Here is a 20,487-nt window from a genome sequence, read left to right on the forward strand (position 1 = left end):
GACCCCATACACCCAACCTACGGATAGTCGTCATATCACCTCTTGTCTTACAATTCCGATTCTCTACCTCCCCGTGGTGCTGGCTGGGGTGCGAGCAACCTTAGCGGCGGAACCTGGAACCCAACCCCGGTGGATGCTTTGGTCGCATGCAGACAGAGAAGGGGCTCCGTACGTGTCTGTTCTCCATGTCAGGGGAGGCGTGCGGAGTGCAACAACGTCCTGGTGGTGTTCGGGACCCAAAAACAGCAACATCACGACGGTCCTCCTGCGAGATAGTGGGGTAAGCTGTGGGCCTTGCAAGCCCGTGACTACAAAAAACATAAGCAACGAACAACAAATTTCGGATGGAAATCGGCAAAGACCCACGCGACTAAAAAGGGATTAGCGATTGGAACATGAAACTGCCGATCTCTAAATTTTGTGGGCAGAACCCACGTGCTCTCCAACGAATTGAAGAGCCGCAAATTCATCATCGCAGCGCTGCAGGAGGTATGCTGGAGGGGCTCCATGGTACAAATGTACCCAAATGGTCGTGCTATCTACCAGAGCTGCAGCAACACACACGAGCTTGGAACAGCTTTTATAGTGATATGAAAAATGCAAAAACTCGTGATGGGGTGGTGGCTGATCAACCCACGAATGTGCCGGTTGAGGATCAAGGGCCGCTTCTTCAACATCAGCATCATCAACGTGCACCGCTCTCACTTAGGAAGTACCGGTGACGACAAAGACGAGTTCTATGCGCAGCTGGAGCGTAAATACGACCACTGTCCAAAACATGAAATCCAAATCGTCATCCGGGATTTTAATGCTCAGTTCGCCCAGGAGGAGGAATTCTTACCGACAATTGGAAGGTTCAGTGCGCACCAGCTGACCAACGAAAACGACCTCAGACTAATAGATTTGATTTCGCCGTCTCCAAACGAATGGTCATACGTAGTACCTTTTTCCAAAACCGCCTCCCACACAGGTACACCTGCACAGAAAGAAAAATGTAATCTTACATTGCACGTTTTCACATCATCGCCACGAAAAATATGAAAAAGAGTATAACATTTAAAGGCTAAGATGAACTTTACATGTCACCGCATGCGAAATCCAGCGTCAACGTCAGTTTGCCAATTCTGTTTTGTTTTCGTTCCTATTGGATTCCCAACGAAGGCGAACTTCATCAATAAGCTTGCAATTTCATGTAAATCTTAGCGTTCGCAACGTCCGACCGTATTTTGTTGTACCTGCTCGTGTGCTGTTCGCTTCTGTTCGAATCGAGGTGATGCATGATGAGTTTTAAAGCAAGTAAGTGAGAAATAATACTTATTACCCTTCTAATTATTGTAATTATTATATCAAATGGTCAATTTTATTTGTTCCAGAAAAAATGCCACTTGAATTCAACGAAAGCTCGGGCTACCCCAAGTGCATGACAACTTATTTTCCTACCAGCATGTCAATCGCCGTTGCCTTCGTTGGGAGAATAGCACCAAAAAAACCGGTATTAGTGAAAATTTATTGAATACCAATTTTTCTTGTGTGGATCAAATAAAATGTATATGTAAGATATTAAAATCTCTTATCGACAAAAATCGATGCTTTTCTTATTGGATAAACAACCATACCAAAAAGAATGATTCTTATCTAAGTTTGTGGCATATCGGCAAATTGAAAATCTAATTAGAGAGCAATTATGATAGATATGAAAATTGATAGGTGGAAAGGTCAAAGCTAGAGCGCTTTGGGTAGAAGAAACGAATAGATGGTGAAACTGTGAGCTTAGGGCATTGTTTCTTATCGACAGCATGAAACTGCATGTGTGATTCTTTACCCGGCATCTGCTGGCTGTTTGTAGTAAGTGACGAAGAAGCCACATTGCTACCCACAACCAGCCCAGATGGGTCGAACACATGAGGTTGCGTCCGACCGGGCCCGGGACTCTTTCTTCCGGCGGGACTTTGTCTTTCAGTGACACCAACCGATCCTCTAAGGTGTTGGAGCTTTTGTATGCAACTTTCAAACCATGGTTAGAGAGAATCTTTCGAATATCGTTAGTCAGTGGTGGGTGGAACGGCAAACTGACTCTTTGAGATTTGAGAGTTTGTTCATAAAATTCTTCGCAAACACGAGAGGAAAAAGTTCCGGAATAATGCAACCACCTTCAAACCAGAAAAACAAGAATATCAAAGAGTCAGTTTGCCGTTCCACCCACCACTGACTAACGATATTCGAAAGATTCTCTCTAACCATGGTTTGAAAGTTGCATACAAAAGCTCCAACACCTTAAAGGATCGGTTGGTGTCACTGAAAAACAAAGTCCCGCCGGAAGAAAGATCCGGAATTTACGAGATTCCGTGTGAGACTTGTCCAGCAGTTTATATTGGCCAGACAAGACGAAAATTTAAAACTCGAATATAAGATTATAAAAACACTGTGGATAACAACAAAACCAACGAATCCAGCGTAGCTGCCCACGCATCGGAATCTAACCACTCTATAGATTGGGAAAAGGTTAGATTCAAAAAATGTATACGCAAAGCGTCACATTTAAATGCCTGGGAATCTATGTTTATAACAACTTCTTAGAGGCCTTTAATGAACGAGGACGACCCGCCAATCATATCGCCACTTTTCAACTTGGCCAACCAAAAATGATTTGACCATCCTTCGACGAATACTATGCAGTAGTATGAAGCTGTGTTAGTGTTTTTCCTTTTAGTAACCAGTCGGACATCGTCCTGCACTCAGAAAAATACTATTATGTATGCCATAAGATTCTCTTATGAAGTGGCGCCATAAGAAAAATTAATGAAATTCATAAGATTGTCTTATGACGCGAATGAATTCTAGAGTTTTTTTTGATTAGGTCGTATGAGCCACTTGACTTGATTTGAGAAAATCGCTGTTCAAGTTTTGTAACACATTTTTAATTCCTGTTTTGAATATATCGCTTAAAATTATCTGGAAATTAGGTTTACGTTACATTAATAGATTAGAAATCAGCTATTGTATTCGGTACAAGCATAGATTCAGTTGTACTTGTAAACATTCTCTTAGGACCTTCCGCATTTTACATTTGGCGGAAACGTCATTTTGCAAATTGTTAAAATTTCTTTTGAAACTTGATTATATTTGTCTTAAACTTCGCCAATATTTGCTAATTAGCTTTAACTACTACACTCAGAAAAATACTATTATGTATGCCATAAGATTCTCTTATGAAGTGGCGCCATAAGAAAAATCATTGAAATTCATAAGATTGTCTTATGACGCGAATGAATTCTGAAGATGAACGCCTATTGCAATGAGAGGTTGTTGCTTTTCATAAGAGGTTCTTATGGAAACAGTAAATCACTTTCTAATAAGAATAATTTTAGATATTTCATGCTGAAAACATTCTCTTTATTGTTTGCCAAATTTGTTTGAAATCAAATCATTTATGGTCACCATCAGCAGTGCATCAACAGACGCTTCCATCAAAGTTTTTTTTGCAGCATCCCAATCTTCGACCTTGTTAGATCATATAGCTGAAAAGTAAACAAAAATGTATTTCAAATTACTAATATGTCGCTCACATCAGAAACAACAAATCGGACTTACCATTCCGGAAATGACAATATCATTTATCTTTGAAGTAGAACTAGTAACTATGAACTGGCGATTGCTTCGTTCTGTTAGATGATGAAAAAACTGTTGAAATGAACGAATGTGTTCATTACTTTCACACAATGCCGTTTCTTCTATTTTTCATAAGAACATCGTATGAAAATTGAAAGAACTTCATAAGACTCTTATGAAAAATTATTTTACACTCTAAAAAGCGGTTCATAAGATGCATCTTATAAAAATTATAATAAGAATTTGCCTGAGTGTAATGTTCTCTCATTACATGGCTCTTCTGCAGAGTTGCAACACTTGATTTCGAGGAATTCTTGATGCGTCAATTTGAAGCGCACCGCAAAATAGAGCATAAAAGAAAGCTGACTTACCTTTGACTTTCTGGAACGTTGTGTAGGTCCAAGCAGGTGATATCCCGAATAGAATTGTACAACGAAAAAACCACGAATTCCATATTCACATATCATAAATTTTATGGTTTACACAATGCTTATTATCGTCCACGATACCGTGAATGCACATTAGAATTCATAGTTTTTGACCATACATTTCATCGTTTTGACGAAAATAACCATGAAAAAGGGGTATTGTTATGCAGCGTGACCATGTAAAAAATGGCGATTTCCCATACATTCGGAAGCTAAAAAATATGAAGTTCATGGTGATAACAGCTTCCACTTTTTCATAGTAAAACCATGAAAACCCGATGATTTTCATTGTTAAGCCGCTGTAATTAAAATTTTTGCTCATGGTGGGTTTTTTGTTTTTATTTTTGGTTTTGTCATCATTTTCATAGTTAAGTATTATTGATACGGACGAATTTTTAAAAACTTTTGATTTATTAAAAAAAAAAAAACGCTACATACATTTATTTATTGTTCGCTGGACCGGTCTGAGGCTCACTACTCGGGATTCCGTAGCCGCTCCCGGCATCCATTTACTCGCAATGTGATGGTTTTTTTTTGCTGGAATTTATAAAAAATATAGGTTAAACTTGATTGTCTCTTATAAACTTCGGTTTCAACTCACCATTGCGTCCATCTCCGAAAACTTCGAATGAATTCTTTGATTTTAAAAATACTAGAAAGCTGCCGATTGTGTAGAGGAAAGAAAAACAAAGTGCCGCAGCCATCAAATCTTCCGTACACGAAAAACTTGGAATGTTTAAAACTCTTATATTTTTCACGCTCGGATGTACTTTTAACCATGAAGTACATCGTCACATTTAAATTCATTGGATAATGAATGTGATACCATGGTTCTGTTCTATTCGGGATGCGCTCTACTGAATATTCGGATCCTCAATTCACCTAACACTTTGTGAGCGGACCTTGTTTTCATGATCGAGCGATCTCTCTCCCTCGCTGCAGAAGCCTGGAATCGATGCTGCGATGGGCTCAGGAGATTATCTTGTCCACTTGCCATTGTTTCCTGTGACTCCTGTGACTGGTTCAAGGATTGAGATAACGGCGACAACCTATCTAACACTAAAGTTTGTGTTGGCTGCCACTGGTGGGAGAAAAAAGTATAGAGCTGAAAATTTATTCAGCCATAAAACTAACAGTACTTGAACTTACCTGCATATTCATTTAACTGAGATTGTTGACATCACTCTAACTTGCGATTTCCGTTTGATTTTCCGAACTATCAAACACTTAGCACGGCATTTTCTGCGAAAATGCATAAAGTCGCAAGAACCAACAAAACAAACTATTATTTTGGGTCCTTTTGTTACACGGCAATCCAGTGCAACGCAAAACGTCGCAAAAACCAAATTGCACTCGAAAATGAGAAAGTCATTATACGTCTTAAATTAAAATCATTTTTCTACACGCAGCGAAAAGTAGTACCATTGAGATAAAAAAAATACATCTTCGATTCAAAAACCACGTGTACATTGAAACAAAATCCATTTCCCTTGATTCAAGTAAATTTTATATTGAACCGAAATTTTTTTCCATTAAACCAATGTTCCAAATTTTTGAATCAAAGTATTTAATTTGAGTTTAAAGAATTTTTTTTTTGACTCAGAATCAATGTGAAAATTCATTGATTTAGATGAATTTTCTTTTGAATCAAAGTATTTTTTCGTCAAACAGTCGACATCTTCAGTAGCTTCTTTTTGGTGAACGGGACGGCAACAAGGTTTGCCGCGCAACAGCCAGACAGCACCGGAAACACAAGATCCGGCGTAGGAAAGTCTTGGCAGCTTTAAGAGGGCAGACGATAGTGACTCCTAGGTAAGTCTTTCAAAATCAATTTAATTTCAAATAAACAAACCTAACAAACTTTTTCAGGGCAACCATTCATCCAACTAATTCCTTCCGATCCGGTCCAAGGAGAAATCTGGCGCCGAAACCCTTCATGAGTTGTTCGAAAGGAACTGTCGCCAACAAACATCGTTCAGTAAGTACTTTCCATGCAATTTTAATTTTTAATTGTTAGCATTATTTAGCTTAATATCGTTTTTTGTGAGCTTCATAACAAGAGAAGCATTTTTGTCATAACTTCGTATTATGTGCGCTACACGCAGAGAAAACTTGGATTTTGAAACAAAACAAAACTGACTTTGATTCAAAAAAATCATTTTTTCGATTCAATCTCCTGTTTTCTTTGAATCAATGAATTATGGTTTTGTTTCAAATAAATAATTTTTGAAAGAAAGAAATAATTTTTTGAATCGAATGATTTTGAACTTTGATTTTAAACAAATTCTTTGATTCAAAAGACATTTGTTCAATTGCATTTTTATTTGGAAACAAAGTAAATTTTCTTTCAACCAAAGAAAAATGTATTCAATGCAAAGGAATAATTTCTTAAAATAAAAACTTCAAACTTAGAAGTTTTTTACATTGAGTAAGAAGAATTTAAAACGGTTTGGCTGATCGAGTGAAAATCAGAGTTAGCTTAGTTAGGAGGATTCAGGATAAAGTATGGTAAGTTTATGTTAATTAAAGAATGAATATTGAAGATTTTCAATAAGTGCTTGAAATTTTACAGGAACACGGCCGATAGATGGTTTTCCAAGTCCCCGGATGCCTCAATCGAGGTGACACCGCTCCAATCCAGCGATCAGGTCCACGAAAATTTAAACCGGGGCCCTTATTCTGCGCCTCGAGTGATGATTCGATTTAAGTGAACCAGTGTGTGACCCAGTGTTTTATTTATTTGTGAATAAAAATAAATTTTAAATTTGAAATCCTTTCTTTTTATTATTTGAAATTCCTAATAGGAATTTCAAAACAACAGAAAATAATGCTTCCAATTGGAATAAATAGAAAATGGTTCAATGAATAAATGCTTTTAAATCTAAATTAAATTACCTTGTGGCAAAAGAAAGCAACTTTGAATCAAAAGAAACTGTTTTTCATTTCAAAGTATCAATATTTTGAATCAAAGATTTTTCAAAACAAAAATTCTTTGAAACTAACGAAAATGCATTTGAAACAAAGAAATTTTTATTTATCCCAAAATCAAAGGAAATTTTCCTTTGTTTTCGCTGCACTTTCCTTTGAAATAAAAAATCTTTTCGCTGCGTGATATGTAAAAATTTAATGTGTACATTTTGTTCTTCTCTTTATTTACAGATGTACCGGTTCAAAACTTAAATCATAGGGAAAATCGATAATGTGAATGTGATAATGTAATCTAAATAAATAAAATGTTGTAAACCATAATTGATTTCTTTTTTTTCCAATTGGAAGAAAATTAATATGTAGTACTAGAATTATTAAAACAAAAAGTAGAATTGAAGAACAAATGCTTTTAAATTGAAACCCAAATACCGTTGGAACAAACGAAAAGTTCATAAAATTAAACGAAAAGACTTTTGAATCAAAAGCATTTTGTTTTTCGAATCAAAGAAAAAGTTTTGATTCAAAGGAAAGCATTTCTTCGAAACAAAAGAAAATGTTTTTGAATCGAAGGAATTTTTATTTGTCCCAAAATCAAAGGAAAAAATCCTTTGTTTTTGCGGCACTTTCCTTTGAAACTAATTTCTATTTTTCTGCGTGTAGAAGTAATTTATTGGTCAAATGAAACCAAGTTTTTACCTAACATAAAATAAATGCTTATAAATCATTTGCAGCCAATAACTCAATTTTGTTTACATTGGTTCTTACGACCTAATCAAAACAAACTCTAGAATTCTGCAGATGAACGCCTACTTCAATGACACGCAGAAAAATAGAAATTAGTTTCAAAGGAAAGTGCCGCAAAAACAAAGGATTTTTTCCTTTGATTTTGGGACAAATAAAAATTCCTTCGATTCAAAAACATTTTCTTTTGTTTCGAAGAAATGCTTTCCTTTGAATCAAAACTTTTTCTTTGATTCGAAAAACAAAATGCTTTTGATTCAAAAGTCTTTTCGTTTAATTTTATGAACTTTTCGGTTGTTCCAACGGTATTTGGGTTTCAATTTAAAAGCATTTGTTCTTCAATTCTACTTTTTGTTTTAATAATTCTAGTACTACATATTAATTTTCTTCCAATTGGAAAAAAAAAGAAATCAATTATGGTTTACAACATTTTATTTATTTAGATTACATTATCACATTCACATTATCGATTTTCCCTATGATTTAAGTTTTGAACCGGTACATCTGTAAATAAAGAGAAGAACAAAATGTACACATTAAATTTTTACATAGCGCACATAATACGAAGTTATGACAAAAATGCTTCTCTTGTTATGAAGCTCACAAAAAACGATATTAAGCTAAATAATGCTAACAATTAAAAATTAAAATTGCATGGAAAGTACTTACTGAACGATGTTTGTTGGCGACAGTTCCTTTCGAACAACTCATGAAGGGTTTCGGCGCCAGATTTCTCCTTGGACCGGATCGGAAGGAATTAGTTGGATGAATGGTTGCCCTGAAAAAGTTTGTTAGGTTTGTTTATTTGAAATTAAATTGATTTTGAAAGACTTACCTAGGAGTCACTATCGTCTGCCCTCTTAAAGCTGCCAAGACTTTCCTACGCCGGATCTTGTGTTTCCGGTGCTGTCTGGCTGTTGCGCGGCAAACCTTGTTGCCGTCCCGTTCACCAAAAAGAAGCTACTGAAGATGTCGACTGTTTGACGAAAAAATACTTTGATTCAAAAGAAAATTCATCTAAATCAATGAATTTTCACATTGATTCTGAGTCAAAAAAAAAATTCTTTAAACTCAAATTAAATACTTTGATTCAAAAATTTGGAACATTGGTTTAATGGAAAAAAATTTCGGTTCAATATAAAATTTACTTGAATCAAGGGAAATGGATTTTGTTTCAATGTACACGTGGTTTTTGAATCGAAGATGTATTTTTTTTATCTCAATGGTACTACTTTTCGCTGCGTGGAGAGGTTGTTGCTTTTCATAAGAGATTCTTATGGAAACAGTAATTCACTTTCTAATAAGAAAAATTCTCGATATTTCATGCTGAAAACATTTACTTTATTGTTTGCCAAATTTGTTTAAAATTAAATCCTCCATGGTCACCATCAGCAGTGCATCAACAGACGGCTCCATCAAAGGTTTTTTTTGCCGCATCTTAATCTTCGACCTTTCGTTTTTTGCCGATCAGCTTGCTGAAAAGTAAACAAATAATGTATTTTAGTTTACTAATGTATTCAACGTTCACACCAAAAACATCAAATCGAACTTACCATTCCGGAGATAACAATAACATTAAACATTGAAGGAAAACCACTGGGAAAACTATAATAACTTTGAACTGGCGATTGCTTCGTACTGTTAGATGATGAAAAAAAACTGATGCTATGAATGAATGTGTTCATCATTTTTTCACAATGCCTTTGCTTCTATTTTTCATAAGAACATCGTACGAAAATTGAAAGAATTTCATAAGACTCTTATGAAAAATTAGTTTGGACGCAAAAAAGTGGTTCATAAGATGTATCTTATGAAATTTATAATAAGATTTCCCCTGAGTGTGTAGATGGGCAACATCGAGCCCGAAACCGGTCGACAAAAAAGGCAATTTTAAATCCTTTTATGTTAGTTGCCGATGACATTGATATAGCCGGCAGATCATCTGCGCCGCAAACTGAAACGCGAAGCAGGAAGGATTGGGTTGACGATAAATACGTCCAAGACGAAGAAATCCGAATCTTGATCCAGTAATAACAAGGTCACGATCGACGGCGACGAGCTGTCGAAGACTTTATCTATCTCGGTTCACTGGTGACCGCAAACAATGGCACCAGCCGTGAGATCCGGCGACAAATTATCAGCGGGAGTCGTGCTTACTATGGACTCCACAAGCAACTGCTGTCGAGAAGATTTAGCCCTCGCACAAAGTGTAACCTGTATGTGACGCTCATTAGACCGGTTGTCCTCTACGGGCACTAGACATGGATATTGCTCGATATTTGGTGGCGTGCAAGAGAACAGAATGTGGAGGCGAAGGATGAAACACGAACTCGAGCGACTCTACGGCGAACCCAGTATCCAGAAGGTGGTGAAGGCTGGCCGGATACGCTGGGCAGGACATGTTGCGAGAATGCCGGACGACTGTCCTGCAAAACAGGTGTTCGCTACGAATCCGGTAGGAACAAGATGAGCAGGGGCGCAACGAGCGACGTGGTTAGACCAAGTGGAGGGTAATCTGGCGAATGTATGTCCGAGAAATTGGAAATAGGTTGCCATGGACCGAGTGAATTTTAGGAAATATGTTCGTCAAGTTAAGTCGTGATGAGATCTCAGTGGACTAAGCTTATGTGAGCACAAACGAGTTCTTGCGATATGTTTTGCGTGAGCGCAAACGACTGGATTAGAATCTCTATCACATAGCAGAAAATCAGCAAAAAAAACGATTGGCTGTTCAGGGGTCATTTGACATGTGTCACTTTTTTGGCTTTGAAATCAATACTAAACTTAAGAAATCAACGTGAAAGAGAAAGTGTACAATTTATTCTTGGTAGGTAGTAGGTATATATTACGATAAATAAAATTTCACACAAAGAAATTTCTTTCCTAAAGCTGATACCGAAAAAAGTACGCGTTTAGCAAGTTTTTAATATATTATCACTTTAGTGATATTTGTACACGTTATTCACCGAAGTATTATTGAACCACAGGAACCACTTAAAATATTTTATCCAAAGTAGGAGCAGAAACACCTGCCGATTTGGCACTGTCCGCTGGCATATCCTCGTCCTCGGCACTGAGCCTTGCAGTTGGGATTGGTACAGGTCAACGTTTGAACAAACATTCGGTCCGAAAGATCTGGCACAAGATTGATAGGTTCTATTTATTATGGGTTGATGAAAATAATGTTTAAAGTTTACCACTGGAATTTTCCTCCAAAGGAGCTGAGCTCGCACTTTCTATGTGCATAACTGCTAGGAACAGTAACAACGTGAAATATAAAACCTTCATTTTTTACTGGTAACTAAACCACTGTGAAATCAAGAACTTTGCTAACTGGAAAAGTGAATCGCACTAAAACCTTTTTCCAAAGAAACAATTATTCTTATATCTATAATTAATGATGCGAGAAATGTGTCCATGTTATCTGATCTTTTTTATCTTACATTCTACCTAACGATGGATACGAGACGGTTTTTTTCATTTCTTCTCATTTGAAAATAAATGACTGATAACGCACAGCGCCGCAAACCACCTTTCTTATTACAAAGACTGCGTCTGCGAAGTTCTGCAAATAAACAACTGATGCCTCACACTTGAAACCATACCCAGCAATTTCGAACAACTTTCAAAATTCCATTACCTACTGTTATTTTAGTGCGCAGATACCTTTGGTTTAAGTCACGTGAAATTGGAATGCATCTGGATGTTGTTTCTGAAATAGGCAGGCGTGGCTTGTACTAGTTTGATAGCTGAACACAACTTTTAGATAAGCATTGGCGGACGATTGAAGTTGCTTAAAATTGTGAAAACGAACTTGATTTGATTGAATTTTGAACATGTTGCCATATGACTTAATGAATAATTCTGCATGGAAGGACCTCTAGAAACAAATAATAAATTTAATCAGAGGTTTATCGATTAAGGTCGTTTAAAAAACCACTGAAAATTTACGTTAGTGAGAGTGATTGTGTACAGAAGATTTGTATATTGAAATTTGTTTTCTTGAAATATCCTTAGGTATTTATTGGTCATTCATTAATTTTGGAAGCCACGTATAACGAAATTATGCTTTCGGATACCGTTCTAAATGTTGAAATCAAAGTTCATAAATAATATTCATAGTTGTATTTATAACAAATCTTTCAAGATGTTTGTGTTAGTTCAAAGAAGTCTATCAAATGAAGAATTCAAAACGTAATAAATATCAGTCGGGTTTTAAAGTTTTAACAAAAAATAAAAAAAGAAAGAAGGCACAAAAAAAGAGTATAGATTCAGATTACTCTCCCAAAAGTTGCCTGCTGTATTCCAGCAACAAGGTATTGTTATAGTTTATCACAGCATAGTAGAAACCACCTTCGAGCAGCAAACGTGTTGGCACAACGCCCAACACTGACTTTCCTGGTTCGCATTTTGCCAGTTCCGTTTGCAGCCGATCGTGCAGATACCGCAATGCTGCGATTCCGTCAGGTTTCAAACGGGATAGGCGGATCTTACCTCCGCTTTTGGCTGCTTCGATGTGTTCAAACACATATGACTTCAAGTAGAGAAGTACTCCAACGCTAAACTGTGTTAAAAGCAGCCAGTTCTCGATGATTAGGCATTCGATGCCATCGTGCATCGGCAGCTTGGTGATGCAATTTACAATGAAATTAAAAAATCCTTTTTCAAATTCATCGTAAAAATTGGCTTTTGCGTAAGATTTTATGTCTATCGTGAGTTTGTATGCTGTGCAGTCAAGACTGTACAGCGGAGTTGATTCGCTTGATTTTCTCGTTGCATCTGAATCAGATAAAATAACATTGACCGTTTCTCTAAGCAATCGTACGTAGGACATCATAGCGAATTTGCTACTTTTAACTGTTTCGATTTCCTTTCCACAAACTATATCGATTGCATCCTGGCCTATATTCGGCATAAACTGTGGACAATCACTCAGTCTAGAGTCTGGCAGGAAAGTGGGTTTTTCATGTATGAGCGCTTTTAATTTTGTTCTAAGTGTTGTTTTCCTTGCATCGCCACTGTAGGAGCTAATTAGGCTTCTTTCGTTGTAGGTTCCGAAGTTATCTTGAGGATTCATATTGATCGACCCAGCTCCTATATTCATACCATACAAAATTGCATCTGAGGGTTGTATGCGGCCAATTTGGTACTTATCGAAGAATGAATTGCATATTAAATTTTTGAACTTACTCAATCGGTCTGCCTCTATCGGATCAACTCGATTATAGTAATAAATATTGCCCTCAATCACTTCAGCTTGGAAAGCCATGAAAGTATATGCACATTGATAAACTTGTTCCACAAAGTCTTGGGGAAGAGATTCTAAACCGAACATGGCGTTTGTTGAATAAAGGTTCTCGAAAATCTTATCCAAATATCCATTGAGATCCTTGGGTTTTCGGAATCCTTTCGCGATTACGTATACCTCTGAGTTTCCTGGTTTAGAGGTACAAGGCTTGAATACGTGAAGCTCCTCGAAGCAAACGTACAAAAGATACAGTAGATTTACACTGCTATGCTCAAAGAATGTGAACATTTTCAAAATGAAGCAACCTCCGGGACTAAGGATCTTCAGGGCCACAACAGTTTCTGCCATGTGCAGCTGGGATACACGTTGCTCTTGTGCTTCCGGTACGTTAACACAATCAATCGAACCATCGGCTGTGACAAGGTTTACCTATCGGAATGGATATGAAAAATAAGGAACTACAACACTATATCAAACATTGATAAGTGATGAAAGAAATTCTACTAACCGTCTTAAATTTTTCAGCTCGTGTTACAATGGTTTCAACATTCTCGCGTCGCATGATGTCCCCGGTAAAATCATCCCCGAAACACCATTGCCTCAGAGTTGGTAAAATGAATCGATCATCTGGAATCATATATCCCGAACAATTGCCCTCGTAGTAAGGATTCAGTGTATTTGCAAACCAGCGCCAAGCAGTTCGCGGTCGGTTCTGTTTAAGATAATGGTTCAATCCGGTAATGAAGGCACCAGGTGCCTCGCACAAGTGAACGCTGCAATACTGAGTCGAATTTTCTGGAACCACATTGTAGGCGTATACACATTCGTATAACTTAGCGAACGCTTGTGTGACGAATTCGGCACCAATGTACTTGAGCCTGTTTAAAACCGGGATCAGAGAAGATCGGTTACGAGTGTGCCGATGCCAATCACTGATCTCAAAATCATTGAGCCGACTTTTAACCTATTTAGACAAAAAATATGAGAAAATTGTAAACATTGATACCCTAATAATTACTTACCTGATTCAAATCGAGTTTGATTTTTTTCAACTTCTCCACACTGTAAGCTCGCTTGCTAAACAAAGTATCCACCGATGGCAGTTCCGGTTCGGTATCGGTATTCCGGACGAATTGAAACTTTTTATTAAACTGCGTTTCGACTTCCTTCATGAGCACGGCCAAGGCGCGCTCCCGTTGCTGGTTCCTGCCTCCTCCTTGTTCAACTTGTGCCCGGATGTCGGCCAAGGCTTTTTTATAGAGTTCCTTTCCGGAATTTCCATTACGATGATTGTGGGGCATAGTGGTTGTTGTGGGTCAACGAAAATCGGTGAATTTTTCAGCAAATCGCCGCGTATAAATTTGCACAGAAAAACATCAACACGTTTTGTTTTTTTGTTTTTAATTATAAGCCTACACACAAATTCGTAGTTATTGAAAATTGCAAATGGAACAGATGAAAACAATTTAATATATCTCGCGTGAGCTTTCATTACGTCGAATGAAACAGAAACACCGAACCGAGAAAAACGCTTCTGAAATTTGAAGAGTGTTTTTCAAATCCTGTTTTCATTCCTTCGCCGATAACCCTTCAAAAAATACGCAATTTTCATGGACACTAATTGTGTCAGATATTCCACATTATGAATTTAATTTTTTGCAATTTTTAGAGCTATTTTTCAATCATATAGGAACATACGACATATTCAAACATAAATCGTTCATACGTCTTAACACATTCGTCGTTTGGAGGGGAAATTTGTTTCATTCGTCTCTTTTCTTTCGTCCTTTGATTCGTTCAACTTGCACTTACGCCCAAATGTTTCTGATCTTTCTGATGCAAATACTATGGGAAATTTTCAATTTTCTCGGCGTAGTGGCTGTTTAATAAGTGAAATATCTAGTGTAGCGGTAAATTGGTGAGTAAATGCATAATGAAATGTGTGAATCGGGTGCGCCATCGGTCAAACCAGCTCGCTGCTGCTGATCAGCTTTCTGTTGCCGACCAGCTGGAGGGGAAATTTTTCTCATTCGTCCTTTGATTCGTTCAATTTGCACTTACGCCCAAATGTTTCTGAGGCAATTACCGGTAAATTTTCAATTTTCTCGGCATAGTGTCGAGTGTAGCGGTAAATTTATTAGTGAATGAATCGGGTGATTGCGTGACTAACAGCAGCAGGCTGCTGCCGTACAGCCTGCGGCTGTTAGTTGTTGAGTTGCTGCTACTGCTGCTGTTCGGCTTTCTTTTCCTTGCTGCATTATTTTACAGCGTTCGAAAGCCTGCTTGAGTATCGATTTAAGAACGCTTGAAAAGAAGAATCTGAAATAATATTCATTGCCACGTTGATATTCTGAAAACCTCTACCTGTATACACTTGTTTGCTCATGGAATCCATAGCGAATGTGCTAGGTTTTTCTTCCTCTGCAAATTCGCCGTTTGGAAGAAGGGACGTAAGCAACATTGAAATTGGCAATCAAGGTTTTGTTTCATTCGTCATTTTGGAAGTCTTAAATTTTACATATTAAAAGGGTTTAAATTGATTGTTTTATCAATCATATAGGTAGATAATGTTATAATGAAGCTTTTTTAGTGAATATCTCAGTTTTTCAAATTTTGTTTCATTCGACGTAATGAAAGCTCACGCGAGATATAATAATATTTGATCTCAAAAGTGTGTTCTTAAAACTTTCAAGTTCACATCAACTTTGCAGTTTACATTCAGTTAAAAATTGATTTTTTACTTTTTTGCGATAAAAAAGTTTGCACATAAAAGTTCATGAAACCAACCTGGATCGAAAATTTAAAGTAACTTTTATTCATTAAAATGAACATAGAACTCTTTTAAACGGCTTTGCACCATATCAAGTTGAAAAAAGTTTCAAATGCGTGGTTTTGCCGTTTTTGCACAATTTGAATTAATACAAAAATGGAGGATTCAAACTTGGCGTGCAACGGAGCAGTTGCTGTTTCCTACCCCTACACTAAGCCTACACACAAATTCGTAGTTATTGAAAATTGCAAATGGAACAGATGAAAACAATTTAATATATCTCGCGTGAGCTTTCATTACGTCGAATGAAACAGAAACACCGAACCGAGAAAAACGCTTCTGAAATTTGAAGAGTGTTTTTCAAATCCTGTTTTCATTCCTTCGCCGATAACCCTTCAAAAAATACGCAATTTTCATGGACACTAATTGTGTCAGATATTCCACATTATGAATTTAATTTTTTGCAATTTTTAGAGCTATTTTTCAATCATATAGGAACATACGACATATTCAAACATAAATCGTTCATACGTCTTAACACATTCGTCGTTTGGAGGGGAAATTTGTTTCATTCGTCTCTTTTCTTTCGTCCTTTGATTCGTTCAACTTGCACTTACGCCCAAATGTTTCTGATCTTTCTGATGCAAATACTATGGGAAATTTTCAATTTTCTCGGCGTAGTGGCTGTTTAATAAGTGAAATATCTAGTGTAGCGGTAAATTGGTGAGTAAATGCATAATGAAATGTGTGAATCGGGTGCGCCATCGGTCAAACCAGCTCGCTGCTGCTGATCAGCTTTCTGTTGCCGACCAGCTGGAGGGGAAATTTTTCTCATTCGTCCTTTGATTCGTTCAATTTGCACTTACGCCCAAATGTTTCTGAGGCAATTACCGGTAAATTTTCAATTTTCTCGGCATAGTGTCGAGTGTAGCGGTAAATTTATTAGTGAATGAATCGGGTGATTGCGTGACTAACAGCAGCAGGCTGCTGCCGTACAGCCTGCGGCTGTTAGTTGTTGAGTTGCTGCTACTGCTGCTGTTCGGCTTTCTTTTCCTTGCTGCATTATTTTACAGCGTTCGAAAGCCTGCTTGAGTATCGATTTAAGAACGCTTGAAAAGAAGAATCTGAAATAATATTCATTGCCACGTTGATATTCTGAAAACCTCTACCTGTATACACTTGTTTGCTCATGGAATCCATAGCGAATGTGCTAGGTTTTTCTTCCTCTGCAAATTCGCCGTTTGGAAGAAGGGACGTAAGCAACATTGAAATTGGCAATCAAGGTTTTGTTTCATTCGTCATTTTGGAAGTCTTAAATTTTACATATTAAAAGGGTTTAAATTGATTGTTTTATCAATCATATAGGTAGATAATGTTATAATGAAGCTTTTTTAGTGAATATCTCAGTTTTTCAAATTTTGTTTCATTCGACGTAATGAAAGCTCACGCGAGATATAATAATATTTGATCTCAAAAGTGTGTTCTTAAAACTTTCAAGTTCACATCAACTTTGCAGTTTACATTCAGTTAAAAATTGATTTTTTACTTTTTTGCGATAAAAAAGTTTGCACATAAAAGTTCATGAAACCAACCTGGATCGAAAATTTAAAGTAACTTTTATTCATTAAAATGAACATAGAACTCTTTTAAACGGCTTTGCACCATATCAAGTTGAAAAAAGTTTCAAATGCGTGGTTTTGCCGTTTTTGCACAATTTGAATTAATACAAAAATGGAGGATTCAAACTTGGCGTGCAACGGAGCAGTTGCTGTTTCCTACCCCTCATTAAACAAAACAAAACTTGAATTTTTGTTTTGAAATTTTAACAAAATTCATAAAATACCAGCAGCGCAAAATTTTTTGTGTTTTAGGCGAAATTAAATAGAATATTGTTCACGATGGAGGATGCCGACATCATTCAGAAGCAGGCTTTCGTCGTGGACCCACCGGATCAATATTTCAATCCGGACCTGCAACCGGAAACGGGCGAACAATATTTGCAACGGGTGATCTACGAACGCAAGAAGTGTCCGGCCGTAGTCGTGGTCAAACCTAGCCCGAAGCGTCGTCATCCACAGTCGATCTTAACGGGAAGTGGTGCAATTCCACAAGTAAAATTATAAAAAAAAACAATTTTTGGTTTTTTTGTATGTACTTAATTTGTTCTGTGACTTTCAGCAAGGAGTTCGAAACATTGCTCCGCGATCCTTGATTCCTACCAAAGAGTGGGAATCGATTCAAAATAAAAAATTTGCTGAACTTCGTGATACCATCAGCGGCTACAGAAACAGCTCTCAATTCAAGGAAAACCTTAAAAAGACGAATGTATTCCTCAACTTTGAAAATCGCAAACAATTACGCGAATATTGTGCCAACAATCAGCCGTATGTGCGAATCGTGCTGAGCATTCCTCAGCGAAATCTAGAACTGTTGCTTGAATATTTGTTCGAGTGGCTTCAAAGCTCGAATGAAGATCATGCTTCGTCCTCTGGCGAGGAAAAGGCACACCGAAAGGACTGGATCATGCAATGGATCTATGCTATCTTGGCCTGCATCATTGGACCGCTGGAACCGTATGTGCACAGTGTGCTGCGTGATATTGCCAAAGCTTGCATTTCGATGCGAAATGAGCTGAAGGCTGATGAGGAGCTGAAGGTGCTGCCGCTCAATTTGCTGATCTGTATTATATCGCGAAATTTTCATCAGCTGGATCTGAGCGATAACATCTAAGGCAAAAGCTTCCTGATTATGTACTCTATAATATGTTTTACTTGTAATTATTTTATACCGTTTTCAAATAAATTGTAGGATTTGCTATGATTCCGGTAACTGATTTTTAGAATTTGAATTGTCTGTTAGCGTCAATATTGATATAAGTAAGTAAGGGGCCGTTCAGATACCACGTGGACAGAAAAATGAGAATTTTGACACCCCCTTCCCCCTCCGTGGACAAGCGTGAACATTTGGCAAACCCCTACCCCCCTCCCCGGATGTCCACGTGGACAGACTTGAAATTGTTTTTTTTTCATAAACTCATTTGACAGTTAGAAAACACTACTTTTTGCCTATTTGTTATTGGAATGGCTGTTTAAAAAAGAAAGAAAGAAATAGCTTTACCTGATATAAAATAATTTTAATTTTTTTAAATTTCTTAATAATCATATTTATTAGGTACTTGCTTTCAAGTGGCTTTTGATTGTTTAAATTCAAACTGGAAAGCTTTGTAATTCTATGATTCAAACAGTAAGTATGTCCACGTGGACATGACCCGAACCTCTACCCCCCCTCTCCGTGGACATTTCCATACACCCCCCCTCCCCCTAAGTTGTCCACGTGGTATGTGAACGGCCCCTAAGTATGTATATTTCATAAAATCTTTTAGTAAGAAAAAAGCGAACCCTGTATGGAAATCAAAATTGATATTTTACTTCACGGTAAGAGTACATATTATGACATAAACCAACAAAATTTAGCTTTTTCCGAGGTGATAAAAATTTAAGAGTTGATTTTAACTTTTGGAAGGTTTTGAATCTGATCAACAAGAACGCGATTAATTTTGATTTCGGAGAAAAACCACCAATTTTTCAAACTGAGTAGTTAAAATCTTTAAAAAAACATTTTCATAGAAAATTTATATGAAGCAACATGTCTATTTTACCCTAAGCCCCCACACTGAAATAAATTTCTTACGCTTTTCAAGTAAGTTTTTCGCGTACGCGAGGCGCTACACGCTAGAAACTATTAAACCATATATGTTTCAAAAATAACCATTTTTGACCTTTTCCCGGGAAATGTCATTTTATGAGTTCTCCATGAGAACCCATAAAATGACTTTTCGGGGAGAAGTAGAAATATGGTTATTTTTTAACCGTAAGAAAGATTACCGTAGAAATTGAAAAATGGTTATTTTTCAACCGTAAGAGCTGTTTTGTGCGATTTGTGAAATTGATTTCAATTGTCGAAGGAATTTAGATGAACAAGAGTCATCAGGATAACTATTTTATTTCTTATAAACTATGATAATACTTATAAACTATGACCCATTTGATAGCCTTTTAATTTAAGCAAAAGTAAAGTTCCCCCACGAGCGCTACCGGGATGGGATGGATGGATGGCCTCTTGCGGAATGGCCAATACAATAATCACTAGTCTGCTATCCTTAACGGGGTGAGGGTGGAGGAGGCGGGTCTGGCGAATAACCTTTGACTCGCTGGTGATGTTTTCCATACATTCCGGCCCGTTCCAGCTGCTTCCGGATGGTGTGAAACACAATTCCTTTTGTACTTCCATTAGCTGTGGCTGATAACGATGGACCGGTGAGTGAGTCCTCGCCCTATTGAATGTTGTTGGTGTATCTGTCGTGCCTAAACCGGCGTCATCCAATCGGTACCCTGAAATTTTTTTTGTTTATGATGTTGGGATCGACAAATAATTGGAAGATATCACTTACCTTTCTCCATCTCCTACAAATCCGAAGTTTCCACGATTTCCAGAACCGATTTTTCTGTAAACTGGATACTGTTCCGCGGAAGAAAACAATTTGCTTAATGGGCGTCCGGCTGTAATTGCCGCTTTCAAAATGGCGATATCAAATTATTCAACCATTTTCTGGTTTATACTCGAAAACTAGCAAAATGGTTCAAATTCTTTCTAGAAAAATTGTTGAAAAATAACCATATTGACGGTTTTGGAGTAAATATCATAAAATGGTTATTTAAGAATCATAAATGGTTATAACAAAATGAGCGTGTAGTGAATAAAAA

At 37.1% G+C, this 20,487-nt stretch overlaps 3 protein-coding genes and 2 long non-coding RNA genes across 5 annotated transcripts; 1 reads left to right on the forward strand and 4 right to left on the reverse strand.

The window, feature by feature from the left end:
• Positions 1–4,464: 4,464 nt before the first annotated feature.
• Positions 4,465–5,324, reverse strand: LOC129750581 (uncharacterized). Its single transcript, XR_008738422.1, has 3 exons — positions 5,187–5,324; positions 4,639–5,118; positions 4,465–4,574 (listed from the first exon to the last, which is right to left on the reverse strand). It is a non-coding gene; the product is annotated as an uncharacterized LOC129750581 (long non-coding RNA).
• A 2,797-nt stretch (positions 5,325–8,121) lies between these two features.
• On the reverse strand, positions 8,122–8,675 carry LOC129750742 (uncharacterized). Its single transcript, XR_008738475.1, has 3 exons — positions 8,542–8,675; positions 8,376–8,484; positions 8,122–8,210 (listed from the first exon to the last, which is right to left on the reverse strand). It is a non-coding gene; the product is annotated as an uncharacterized LOC129750742 (long non-coding RNA).
• Positions 8,676–11,808: 3,133 nt separating this feature from the next.
• Positions 11,809–14,386, reverse strand: LOC129751923 (cap-specific mRNA (nucleoside-2'-O-)-methyltransferase 2). Its single transcript, XM_055747709.1, has 3 exons — positions 13,977–14,386; positions 13,463–13,918; positions 11,809–13,383 (listed from the first exon to the last, which is right to left on the reverse strand). The coding sequence occupies exons 1-3, from the start codon at positions 14,253–14,255 to the stop codon at positions 11,983–11,985; spliced, it is 2,136 nt and encodes a 711-aa protein (XP_055603684.1). The 5' UTR covers positions 14,256–14,386; the 3' UTR covers positions 11,809–11,982.
• Positions 14,387–17,500: 3,114 nt separating this feature from the next.
• LOC129756349 (protein Gemin2) lies at positions 17,501–18,533 on the forward strand. The gene is made up of 2 exons (XM_055753207.1): positions 17,501–17,835; positions 17,903–18,533. Exons 1-2 carry the CDS (start codon positions 17,623–17,625, stop codon positions 18,452–18,454), a joined length of 765 nt encoding a protein of 254 aa, XP_055609182.1. The 5' UTR covers positions 17,501–17,622; the 3' UTR covers positions 18,455–18,533.
• Positions 18,534–19,747: 1,214 nt separating this feature from the next.
• LOC129758601 (uncharacterized) lies at positions 19,748–20,320 on the reverse strand. The gene is made up of 2 exons (XM_055756146.1): positions 20,175–20,320; positions 19,748–20,115 (listed from the first exon to the last, which is right to left on the reverse strand). Exons 1-2 carry the CDS (start codon positions 20,182–20,184, stop codon positions 19,751–19,753), a joined length of 375 nt encoding a protein of 124 aa, XP_055612121.1. The 5' UTR covers positions 20,185–20,320; the 3' UTR covers positions 19,748–19,750.
• Between the last annotated feature and the right edge of the window lie 167 nt (positions 20,321–20,487).

Source organism: Uranotaenia lowii, chromosome 3 (assembly GCF_029784155.1).
Source record: "Uranotaenia lowii strain MFRU-FL chromosome 3, ASM2978415v1, whole genome shotgun sequence".
Lineage (NCBI taxonomy): Eukaryota > Metazoa > Arthropoda > Insecta > Diptera > Culicidae > Uranotaenia > Uranotaenia lowii.